Here is a 12832-nt window from a genome sequence, read left to right as displayed (position 1 = left end):
CTCATTTTCAGATCTTAAGTAAAGGTCAGATTGTTAAAGCAGACAGGTTCAAGAGGAGAGGACAAGCTCTAGTGTCTCTGACTCTACCTGTAACCAAAGACATGGTGCCGTCCTTCCGCTTTGTGGCTTATTACCATGTGGGCTCGTCTGAGGTGGTGTCTGATTCAGTCTGGGTCGACGTGAAGGACACGTGCATGGGAACGGTGGGTCAACCATCACAAGAAATGATTGATATGCCAAGCAACTAAATTGATAGTTTACCCCAAAAAAATTCTGTCATTAATTACTCCCCTTCATGTAGTTCCAGACCCGTAAGACCCTCGGAATGCAAATAAAGATATAATATTTTTGATGAAATCCGAGAGCTTTCTGATCTCTCCATAGACTGCAACGTCATTGCAACTTTCAAGGCCCAGAAAGGTATTAAAGACATTGTTAAAATATTCCTAAATGTGGCTACAGTGGTTCATCCTCAATGTTATGAAGCGACGAGAATACTTTTTGTGTGCCAAAACAAAACAAAAAAACAACAACTTTATTCAACAATTTCTTCTATTCTGTGTCATCCTCTGACGCTGTTCATGTAGTAAACACAGAGGAGCCCTTCCGGGTTTGATGTCAGAATTGATTAGTATTGGCCGGCTCCTGCGACAGCATCACATGTATGCGTCGTGGTGCTCACGTGAACAACGTCAGAGACTGACACAGGAGAGAAAAAATAAATAAAGAATAATAAAAAATAAAAAATAAATAAAGGGTTGTGCACAAGAAGTATTCTCTTCGCTTCATAACATTAAGGTTGAACCACTGTAGTCATATTTAGGACTATTTTAACAATGTCTCTATTACACAGTAAATTCCCCGGTTTTAAAATAACACTGCTCGGTGTTCATATGGGAACCACCAGCAGGGTGTTAAAAGTAACACTGAAGCGGTGCTAGAGTTAATTAGATAATTAAGTGATTAATTGAGTGATGATTGAGCATTGAAGACACCTGATGATAACAAGCAGAATCACTGAAGAAAAGAGAAACACAAGAACTACAACTGACTTCCAGAGATGAAATCAACTGAAGATAAAAGACAACATTAAATCTCTGAAGATCTCAGCAGAGGAGGATTAAACAACTCCACAAACAGCTTTACCAGCTTCACTTATTACTAACTAGTTATTGAGAATTAAAAGAGGTGTAGATGTTGATGCTTTATTGGAAATGATCAGAGCCGGACAGTAATGGAGTACATTTACTTGAGTACAGTACTTAAGTACAATTTTGAGGGATCTGTACTTTACTCGAGTATCATTTTTGGGGAGTACTCATGACTTTACTCAAGTACATTTGAGAGGCAAATATTGTACTCTTTACTCCACTACATTTCTATCCATAACTGTGAGTACCCGTTACTTCTTCTAAATAAAAAAGAAATAAAAAAGGAAAAAAGAAACATCTCGGAAACCCTCAATTTGTTGTTTCCCTCTCAAATGTGATTGTATTGTGCAGGCGCCACTGATTGGGACAGCCTATCAGCAATCACCTTCAGCTTTCCGCCAAAGTCAACTCCATGATCAGATCAAAACCATGAGACAAAACCATGGATGAAACAATGGATGAAGGCAGCAGGTCCATCCCGGGAGTATTTTTTTTCCCAGGATGGTAGGGGAAGACTCATGAATATTCATTAGGGAAGTCATCCCTGATTGGTCTTAACCCCAGTGACGGGTAGGTTTAGGGGTAGGCCATCAGACCAATCAGGGATGACTTCCCTAATGAATATTCATGAGTCTTCCCCTACCATCCTGGGAAAAAAAAAACGTGGCCCCACCTCACCAGACTATTTCAATTTTCTGAACAAGTTAATGATAGTTTTCGCTTCAAGTGTTTGCTGTGTTTACCAATGTAAGCACTGTGGCAGTAGTAATGCAATATTTAGAAAATGTACTCTTGTACTCTTGATACTCAAGTACTTTTAAAAACAAGTACTTTAGTACTTTTACTTAAGTAGACATCTGTCTGTAGTACTTTTACTTGTACTTGAGTAAAATTTAGCAAGGGGTATCTGTACTTTTACTCAAGTAATGAAGCTGTGTACTCTGTCCGCCTCTGGAAATAATATGCTTTAGTAAATTCACCATTATGGTGATCAATCAATCAATCAATCAATCAACTTTTATTTGTTAAGCACATTTAAAAACAACACAAGTTGGCCAAAGTGCTGTACAAATCTAAAAATTACTCAACACTCAACAAACAGTACTCACACAAAACACTGGGTTAATATACAACCCTGATCAGTGTTTGCTTTAGTTGGGCAGTTTGACTCTTGGATTTGCTATGCAAGTTTGTGGTCTTTGTAACAGTGTTTATCAAAACACATAATTTTGTTACAAAGTATGCCAGAAACAAAGATGATCAAGTGATGTAGCTTTAACCATCATGAAGTAGAATGATTCATGAATTTCATAAATTACCAAAAAAAGGTTAATTGTTATTAAAATATTATTTTTTCAACCAGTGATAATTTCTTGCTACAGAACAGACATTCTGAGTTATGATTTTTTTTTTTTTTTTTTTTTTTTAATGAACATTATTGAGCAAATTATTTAAGACACACACAGACATCAAGAATTAGCATATGATTCTCAACAATGGTGACATGCTTCCTGCAGCAATGCATGCTGGGAGCCACCATATTATAAAACTAATGGCTCCCAGCATGCATTGAAGCACGAAGCATGTCACCATTGTTGTTATTCATAAGCTGATTCTTGATGTTAGTGTGTGTGTATCTTTGTCTATGGCTTATTTTCTCGCGATGTATTTAGAAGTTAAAATTAAGAATGTTGGATCTTTGGAAAAAAGTATATTGATGGAAAAAATCTGTTAATAACAAGTTACCTCGTTTGGTCAGTGATGACATTTATCAAGCTTTTTTTTTTTTAATGGTGGTGAGATACATATCATATCTTAGTTTATGGTTTCCTTTGCAACAAATTATGTGTTTCAGTAAACACTGTTACAAAGACAACAACTAACATACAAAAATATATAAATTGTCAAACCACCCAACTAGAGGAAACATGTCTTTGTTCATGACATGTTCATGTCTTTTCAGTTGATTTCATCTAAAGCTGTGTCTGGAAGTCAGTTGTATTTCTTTTGTTTCTCTTTTCTTCAGTGATTCTGATTGTTATCATCAGGTGTCTTCAATAATCCAACAATCATCACTCAATTAATTATTTAATTATCTAATTAACTCTAACACTGCTTCAGTGTTACTTTTAACACCCTGCTGGTGGTTCCCATATGAACACCGAGTGGTGTTAATTTAATACCGGGGAATTTACTGTGTACCTTTCTGGGCTTTGAAAGATGCCATGACGTTGCTCTCTATGGAGAGATCTCAGATTTCATCAAAAATATCTTAATTTGCATTCCGAGGGTCTTACGGGTCTGCAACGACATGAAGGGGAGTAATTAATGACATAATTTTCATTTTTGGGTGAACTTACCCTTAAGTCTGTTTTACTGACACAGCATCTCTCATTTTAATGACAGCTCAAGCTTCAGGTGAAGGATAAGATGAATACCTATGATACAGGAGGTGAGGTCAAGCTGCAGATAACTGGAGATCCTGGAGCTAGAGTTGGGCTGGTGGTGGTTGACAAGGCTGTGCATGTCCTTAACAAACACAGACTCACTCAGACTCAGGTGAAGGACCTTCTTCAGATGTCATTGCAAAAACATCTAATCTCCCCGTTTCTGGCATAAAAAGCACATAACTGGTGTCTTTTTTGCACCTTTAGATCTGGGACGTCATAGAGAAGCATGACACCGGCTGTACGGCAGGAGGTGGAAAGGAGAGTATGGGGGTTTTCAGTGATGCAGGTCTGATGTTTGAGTCACACACTGCAGGAGGAACCAACACCAGAACAGGTTTTTTTTTATTATTATTATTTTATTTTTTTCAGCTAATGAAAATATTATTATATTTGTAACGAAATCCACTAGAGGCAAGATGTAGAGAACCAAAATGCAACTTTAATTATCAATCATAAAACAAAGACTGGAAACTGGTAACTCAAAACAAGAACAAGAAACTGGACAAGAACCAGGGGCCCGTTCTTCGTACGTTGCTTAAAACATCCGAGATCAAATGAGACATCCATGGTGATATCATTGTGCTAATCATGATCTGGCTAATTGGGTTCTTCAAACACACCTGTTGTTTATGATTAGTATCGCTGGATTGAGTTATCTGAGATAATTGCGCATTCATGCGCTGGTTAAAAGGGGATATGTATCGATATTAGAAACATTGATCAGCAACGCTGCTATTGGCTGTTCAGCGTGGCCAAAGAGCGCGCTCAGTTTTTCTCCTCGGCAGAACAAGAACTAATAGTCGAAGTTTATTCTGAATTTTAATGTTTAATCAAAACGCCAGGGAACACCTCAAAGTCTGCAAAAGCCAGGAGAGAGGGCTGGCAAAAAGTAGCAGACAATTTAAATCCGTTAGAAGTGGCCATGTTAGATGTTTTTTATCACTTATTAGCCTATATTTTTGTATTTTAATAATTGCATAATTACTTTGTTCAATGAAATGTCAGAGTCACCACACTAGAACATGGGAACAAATAAAAGTGAAGTACAAAAATATTCTACATAATGGTAATTTTTTGTTATATTATAGTCTCTTTTATAAAAGGAACTGTGAAATAAATGGTTGTCTGTTTATAAAAGCAACCAAGAAAAAGGCTGAAAAAAAGATACTAAAAGATCTTAGTAGCCTACACTGTAAAATAATTTTTGCTGCATTAAATTAAGGCCGTATCATTTCAACTGTTAAATCTTGAGTAATGATGAATTGCTTTGACTTAAGTCAAATATTTGTACATTAACATATGTTTATCAGTTTTCACTTTCACAATTTCACTTTCACTTTCACAATACAATGACCTACATTTTTCCCGAGTGTAGGTCATTGTAATGACATTGTGTTTTCCTCTTTTGTGCACTTTTACATAATACACCAACACTTGTATCTGTTCCCAAGAAAGTGGTGGCTGAAATATGTGCAGTAAGTGGACATTTTCTAACTTTCCAAAGGAAACCCACATAGCAACATTGTGTCGGCCCAGATCCGGCCCACATCTGGCACACGTGGAAAGATGATCTGGCCCACATGCAGCGTGGAATTACGGCACTTGGGTGGGCCACTCCTGTTTGCCAGATCTGGGCCACAAGCAGGCCATAGCAATGCCACATCTCAGCCAAGAGCAAAGAAATAAACCAGAACTGGACCTTATCTGAGCCACAAAATCTGTGTATATTAAATATGAAGTCATCTCAGCCTGTTAACAAAAAGAATCACTGAAAGAAAGAAGAGAACAGAAAAAAGAGACGAGCAGAAACACAAGAACTACAACTGACTTCAGCCACAGCCTTAGATGAAATCAACTGAAGAGAAAAGAAGACATTAAATCTGTGAAGATCTCAGCAGAGGAGGATTAAACAACTCCACAAACAGCATTACCAGCTTCACTTATTACTAACCAGACTGACTTTATTTCTGGCAGACGTCTACAAAAGTTTTTATTGAGAATTAACAGAGGTTTAACTCTGGTTCATTTGAAGTCACCATAACAGTGAATAGTGTTTCCATTAGTTGGGCTCTTAACTCTTATTATATCTTTTGTCTTTTTTGGCCACTGTGACAGTGTGTTTGTCAAACACATTTGCAGCAGCAAAGAAAGCTAAAGTGAAATGAGATCAGGTGATGATGGTTACCTGTTGATGGTTTTATAATCATCATGAAATAGACTGATTCACTGAGGTAATTTGAATCTAACAACTGTATTGTACCATTAATATATTCTCATCACAAACCCTGTGTTACTGCAGCGTGAGGTCCAGCAATATTATAACAATCAGTTAGAAGATTTTAACAAACATGAACATGAAAAATGAATCCACGGTGACACACAGAGATATCAAAAATCAGCACATGAATCTCAACAAGGGTGACAATATATATATATATATATTAGATAAACAGATTAATTCATAACATCACTGAAAAGCTACTAAATGTCACAAAAAAACAACAGCAAAAAATAAAAGCACATATTTAGAATTAAAATAATAGGACAATTCAGCTGCATAATTTATTCATGTTGCAATGCATGCTGGGAGTTTTGTACTATGCTGGTACCCAGCATGCATTGCAGCAAGGTACTTTAGATTGTCACCATTGTTGAGATTCATACGTTGATTATTGATGTCTGTGTTTGTCATCAAACAGTAATTTTTCGTGCTCATGTTTGTTAAAATCTTCTAACTGATTGTTATAATATTGCTGGACCTCACGCTGCAGTAACACAGGGTTTGTGATGAGAATATATTAATGGTACAACACAATTGTTAGATTCAAATTACCTCAGTGAATCAGTCTATTTCATGATGATTATAAAACCATCATCACCTGATCTCGTTTCACTTTAGCTTTCTTTGCTGCTACAAATGTGTTTGACAAACACACTGTCACAACAGCCAAAAAAGACAAAAGATATAATAAGAGTTAAGAGCCCAACTAATGGAAACACTATTCACTGTTATGGTGACTTCAAATGAACCAGAGTTAAACCTCTGTTAATTCTCAATAAAAACTTTTGTATACGTCTGACAGAAATAAAGTCAGTCTGGTTAGTAATAAGTGAAGCTGGTAATGCTGTTTGTGGAGTTGTTTAATCCTCCTCTGCTGAGATCTTCACAGATTTAATGTCTTCTTTTCTCTTCAGTTGATTTCATCTTAGACTGTGTCTGAAGTCAGTTGTAGTTCTTGTGTTTCTGCTCGTCTCTTTTTTCTGTTCTCTTCTTTCTTTCAGTGATTCTTTTTGTTAACAGGCTGAGATGACTTCATATTTAATATACACAGATTTTGTGGCTCAGATAAGGTCCAGTTCTGGTTTATTTCTTTGCTCTTGGCTGAGATGTGGCATTGCTATGGCCTGCTTGTGGCCCAGACCTGGCAAACAGGAGTGGCCCACCCAAGTGCCGTAATTCCACGCTGCATGTGGGCCAGATCATCTTTCCACGTGTGCCAGATGTGGGCCGGATCTGGGCCGACACAATGTTGCTATGTGGGAAGAAAGTATAAGACTTTGTAATGTCCATTTGTTTCCATTGCACTGGACAGTGAATAAACCCTCTCAGATAACTGTCGTATGGAGGAACTAGTCTACCTGCAAGTGCATAAATAACGTTACTTAATTTATACTTGTATGCTTTATGGCTGCAATATAAGTTGCAGGATTCAACATCTACAGAAAGGCCTACAGAAGAGTCTGCACAGACAGAGGAGACATAGGCCTACAGGTGGGCAGTGTATAGCCCAGTGGTTCCCAAACCTGTCCTGCCGGCACCCCAACACTGCACATTTTCTTTGTCTCCTTAATCAAACACACCTGATTCAACTCATCAGCTCATTAACCCATGTGATAATGAGCTGATGAGTTGAATCAGGTGTGTTTGATTAGGGAGACAAAGAAAATGTGCAGTGTTGGGGTGCCGGCAGGACAGGTTTGGGAACCACTGGGCTATACACTGCTCACCTGTAGGCCTATGAACCACTGGTATAGCCAACACTGTTAGACCTTACCAGGTTTTTTTACAGTAAAATACTGGCAACACTGTTGCCAGTAATGTAATGTTAATGGTACAGTTTTTAACTGTAATCTATAGTATGTTACTGTAAAAATGCACTCAATTAAAACTCAAGTTAACTAATTACACTTTCAGAAACCGACTGCCTTAAATTGACAAACTGCCATTTAAATATATTAACTAAAATTTATAAATAATGTGAGCAAAGAATTACTGTGAACATCTTTCATTTAAGACCACTAAAAAACTATTCAACATAAATAGATTTCCACTGGACCAGCAACTACACAGTCAATACCTGTTAAATCAAATCAAATCAAATCAAATCAAGTATATTTGTATAGCGCTTTTCACAATACAGATTGTATCAAAGCAGCTTCACAGTATTAAATTAAAATAAAATAATACAACAAGGTTGTAAAAAATGTTCGTAATTTTAACGGTAAAAAACTGTAAAAAAGCAACGGAAAAGAAATGTTAATTCCTTAACGGTATGTACCCTTACTATATACAGTGAAAAACTGTAATAGCTCTCACGGGACATTTCATGTAATTTTACAGTAATATACTGTTAAATGTACGGATTTCACTGTAAAAAAAAAAAACTTCCCGTTGCATTTACCGTACCTTACCGTAAAAAATACGTTAGCAATTGTTTACTACACTGTAAAAAATGTTCGTAATTTTAACGGTAAAAAACTGTAAAAAAGCAACGGAAAAGAAATGTTAATTGCTTAACAGTATGTACCCTTACTATATACGGTGAAAAACTGTAATAGCTCTCACGGGACATTTCATGTAATTTTACAGTAATATACTGTTAAATGTATGGATTTCACTGTAAAAAAAAAACTTACCGTTGCATTTACCATACCTTACCGTAAAAAATACGGTAGCAATTTTTTACTAATTTTACAAAGTTTTACATCATCGAACTAAATATTACGGAAAAAAACTGTGAAATTTACAGTAAAAACCCGGCAGCTGGTTGCCAGTATTTTACTGTAAAAAATACGGTAGTAATATTTTAGGTTTTATGGCATTGAACTTCAGTTTATGTAAAAAAAAAAAAAAAAAAACTGCCAGCTGTGGTTTCCTGTAATTTAAAAAATATTGTATTACAAACCAATTTGTCATAATAAAATTTATTATTGAGAATTACCAGAGGTTCAGACGATGATGTTTTATTGAAAATAATGTAGAAATTATGTAATTATGTAGATGAGTGTTTGCTGTAGTTGGGCTCTTGACCCTTGACTTTCTAACTTTAGATTTACTCTGATTGCCATAACTGTGTGTTTATATAACACAAATGTTATGGCATGAAAATCAGAGAGAAAATGTGACCAGGTGATGTTGACAGGTTAATGATGACATAATCATCATGTAGTGGCCTGATTCACTGATCTCATAAAGAGTCTTACCTTTCACTTTATGAGCAAAGTTATAATATTAATATATTTCACATTTTTGAGTGTAATATCTCTGTGACCCCACACGTAAGCCAGCAGTGATCAACAGACAATCTGAAGAACTTTAAAAATACATGGTGTAGAAAAAAGGTTTTGAACTACTGCAGTATTTAAACCAACACAGACATCAAGAATCAGCGTATGAATCTCAACAACGGTGACAATCAACAAAATAATCAGATAAAACTCTGAACATCACAAAACAAGCTACTAAAAAGCTGCAACAAAAACAACATCAAAAATAAAAGCAGATATAATAATAAAAGAAAATACTATGGCAATTCAGCATAATTTATTCCTGCTGCAATGCATGCTGGGAGATACTGATGAGTTTTGATTGGAGGCTCCATCAAGTGCACTGCACTTTTATCATCACCGTTGTTGAGATTCATACGCTGATTCTTGATGTCTGTGTGTGTCTGAAAGACACAGTAGTTCAAACTTTTATCGTGCACAATGTTTTAAAAATTCTTCAGATTATCACAACACTGATGGATCACATGCTTGTAGAATCATAGGGCTATTACAATCAATAATGTAAAATTAATGACACAAATAATCAAAGATAAGACTCTATAAGAGTTCAGTGAATCAAACATGGTGATTGCCATCATCGATACACAACCAACATCACATGATTCATTTTCTCTCTGATTTTCTAGCCATAATCAGCATATCTTATAGACATAGAGTTATAACAGGCAGAGAAATACTAATGTTAGAAAGTCAAGGGTCAAGAGCCCAACTAAAGCAGTCACTGATCTCCATCATGGTGACTTCAAATGAAACAATAAATCATCAACATCTAAACCTCTGTTTCTCAAACAGAACTGTAGATGTATGACAGAAATGAAGTCAGTCTGGTTAATAATAAGTGAAGCTGGTAATGCTGTTTGTGGAGTTGTTTAATCCTCCTCTGCTGAGATCTTCACAGATTTAATGTCTTCTTTACTCTTCAGTTGATTTCATCTAAGGCTGTGGCTGAAGTCAGTTGTAGTTCTTGTGTTTCTGCTCGTCTCTTTTTTTCTGTTCTTGTTGTTTCTCTAAATTGACATTCCCAGAATTCCTTGCCTGACACTTCACATTTGATGCTATTTCATTCAAATAATTATGTTTCTTCTTGGTTTTTGTTATCAGTTATATACATTTGGGGTTTATATTACATCATATATTGTTTAATGAATGTTTATGACATTATTTGGAGTCATGTGTGTGTCACCATGATGGTGTTTTGTATTTGTGTGTATGACACTGTGCACCTTCTTAATATTAACATGTGTTTGTGGGAAACTAATGGTGTACTTTAAATCATCATGTGCTTTTCTTTTTAACCATTTGTATTATTATGATGGTTATCAGTATATTACAAAGATATAAAGCAGACTTTAATACTTTAGTGAAATTAAATAGTAACATTTATCGGTTTATGAAATATAATTGTTGTCCCGTGAAAACTAAAAATTTACTACTGTATTTTTTATGGCAAAGTACTGGAAAACACAGCTGATGTTTTTTCACCACACATTTAAATCCTGCTGATGTTTTTTTTTTTTTTTTTTCAAAGTAAGGTTGCTACCATTTTTTTTACGGTAAAATACTGGCAACCAAGCTGATGACGTTTTTTTACCGTAAATTTCACAGTTTTTTTTACATTGTGTTTTTTTGCCCGTAAATTTAAATCCCGTAAAAACATAAACGGTTGCTACCATATTTTTTACGGTAAAATACTGGCAACTACAGTTGCCGGTTTTTTACCGTAAATTTCAGTTTTTTTTTTAACAGGGTAGTGGAATTTATTGATTGATAGAATAAAATTAAACATCCCCAAAATATCCCCAACTGAGCAAGCCAAAGGCAACATGCAGCATATCATCAACGTTAGTAGATCTTCTCCTGGACTGAAGCACAGGCTCTACTCTTCAGCACAACGGTGACCCAAAAAATTTATTTTACAGTAAACTACTGGCAACAGTGTTGCCAGTATATACCCGTTTTATAACTTACAGTTTATTACTGTTAAAATAAATTTTGTGGGTGTGTCTTTTTTTCTTACACTGTTAACCCTTTCAACCCCACAGGGAAAATCCACACTACAAAGTAAAAGTAACATTGATGCAGTGTTGCAGTGAGATAATTAAGAGAATATGTTGAGATTCATGTGCTGATTGTTGGTGTCTGTGTGTGTTATGTGTGAAATTGCAGTATTTCATGTTGTAGATTAACAGACATATGAAATACCCATAAATCCAAAGCTTTTACACTGGTTAAGATCAGAAAATCAGACATGTCCAGGATGATTATGTTATCATCAGAACGGTCAAAAACATCTGGTCATCTTCCTGGCTTTTTCTTGCCATAACAAATGAATTTTATAAACACACAGGCAGAAAACACTTAAAGCAGCCAGAGAGAAACTGATATTATAAAATCAACGGTTCAAGAAACCAACTAAAACAAATACTGATCTCCATCATGGTGATAATAACTTTATTATTTTCAATAAAACATCAACTAAATATCTGTTAATTCTCAACAATAACTTTTGTTCAAAAGAAATAATGTTAAACTGGTTTGTAAACTGGTTTCACACTCAGTGTTGCTGGAAGTCAGTTGTAGTTCTTGTGTTTCTCTTTTTTTTCTTCTTGTTTCTCTGTCCTTCAGTGATTCTGCTTATCAGGTGTTCATCAGTTTCTCAATTCTCTCTCTTCTTTTCATTCATTCTGTCAAGGAGACTAGATTAGTGAACTAATGTAGGGAATAGTGAATGAGGGTATAGGGTGTGATTGGGAAAACAGCCTCTGAGTGTCGATTTTGAGCATTGTTAATTCACAGTATATTCCTGGCTAGTTTTATTTTCTACAGTATATTACTGTTTTAATGGAAAATGGTATGATATTGTCAGAATTTGGCCTTTTTTTACAGCAAGGGTTAACAGTGAACTGTTCCTTTTTATTTGTTGCATGAGGCATGTGTCTAATATCTCTTGTTGCAGGCACTTGACCACTGGCTTTTCTTTACAAAGAACAATTGAAATAAAACTCATAATATGGCACATGCAACAATGTCACAGGCCCTGTCAGGTAATTGTAATTGCAGAGACATTTTCCTTCCTGGTTCGGTTGAAACACGCCCCATAATCACAGCCCAGTGGAGCAGTATCAGACTCATATTCTGACTAGAATCTGAGTATGACAACGTCAGGCTATCACATTGTCATAATTTGTCAGGAATTGTGTAAATAGGGAAGACTGGGTCAAGTTGTCACCAGGTCAGTATCTACATATACATGCATTTAGCAGACATGAAGATTTTGGAAAGTGACTTTGTGCCTCATTGTGAACACCAAGGCGCCCCTCATTCAGTTACCCTATCTGGAGGGAGGGAGCACATACTCTTAGGGTGAATTGAGGTAGGGAGGTGCAGTTCCAGTGTCAGTCTTGAAAGTCAACAGGTGTGTTCGACAGGCTGCGGCTGGATGCAACCGATCGGCGAGAGTAGCCGCGTGCAGGCGGGGAGGAGCTGCAAACTGAGACGTGAAGTCGGACACTTTCTGGTTCCCGAAACATACGTGATCGTTGTCATGCGGTGAATCCGGCCAATCATGGAACAGCTGTGTCGTCATCAGCCCTCATGCAGCCCAATGCAGCCGCTCCCAATAGCATCCAGCTGCAGCCCCGCAGACTCACCTCCGGCTAGACA

The 12832-nt window shown here is 36.3% G+C and overlaps 1 protein-coding gene across 1 annotated transcript in view; it reads left to right on the top strand.

Annotated features, from left to right (window-relative positions):
• LOC311077828 (complement C3-like) overlaps positions 1-12832 on the top strand; it is a 107294-nt gene that overhangs the window by 49067 nt on the left and 45395 nt on the right. The window contains exons 13-15 of the mRNA XM_084106459.1: positions 12-203; positions 3558-3710; positions 3806-3935. Coding sequence (XP_083962585.1) covers positions 12-203; positions 3558-3710; positions 3806-3935 — 475 coding nt within the window. The remainder of the gene's footprint in view (positions 1-11; positions 204-3557; positions 3711-3805; positions 3936-12832) is intronic.

Source organism: Abramis brama (genome assembly GCF_963993115.1).
Source record: "Abramis brama genome assembly, chromosome: 2".
NCBI lineage: Eukaryota > Metazoa > Chordata > Actinopteri > Cypriniformes > Leuciscidae > Abramis > Abramis brama.
The sequence above is the reverse complement of the archived record's forward strand: the minus strand, read 5'-3'. Positions and strand labels throughout refer to the sequence as shown.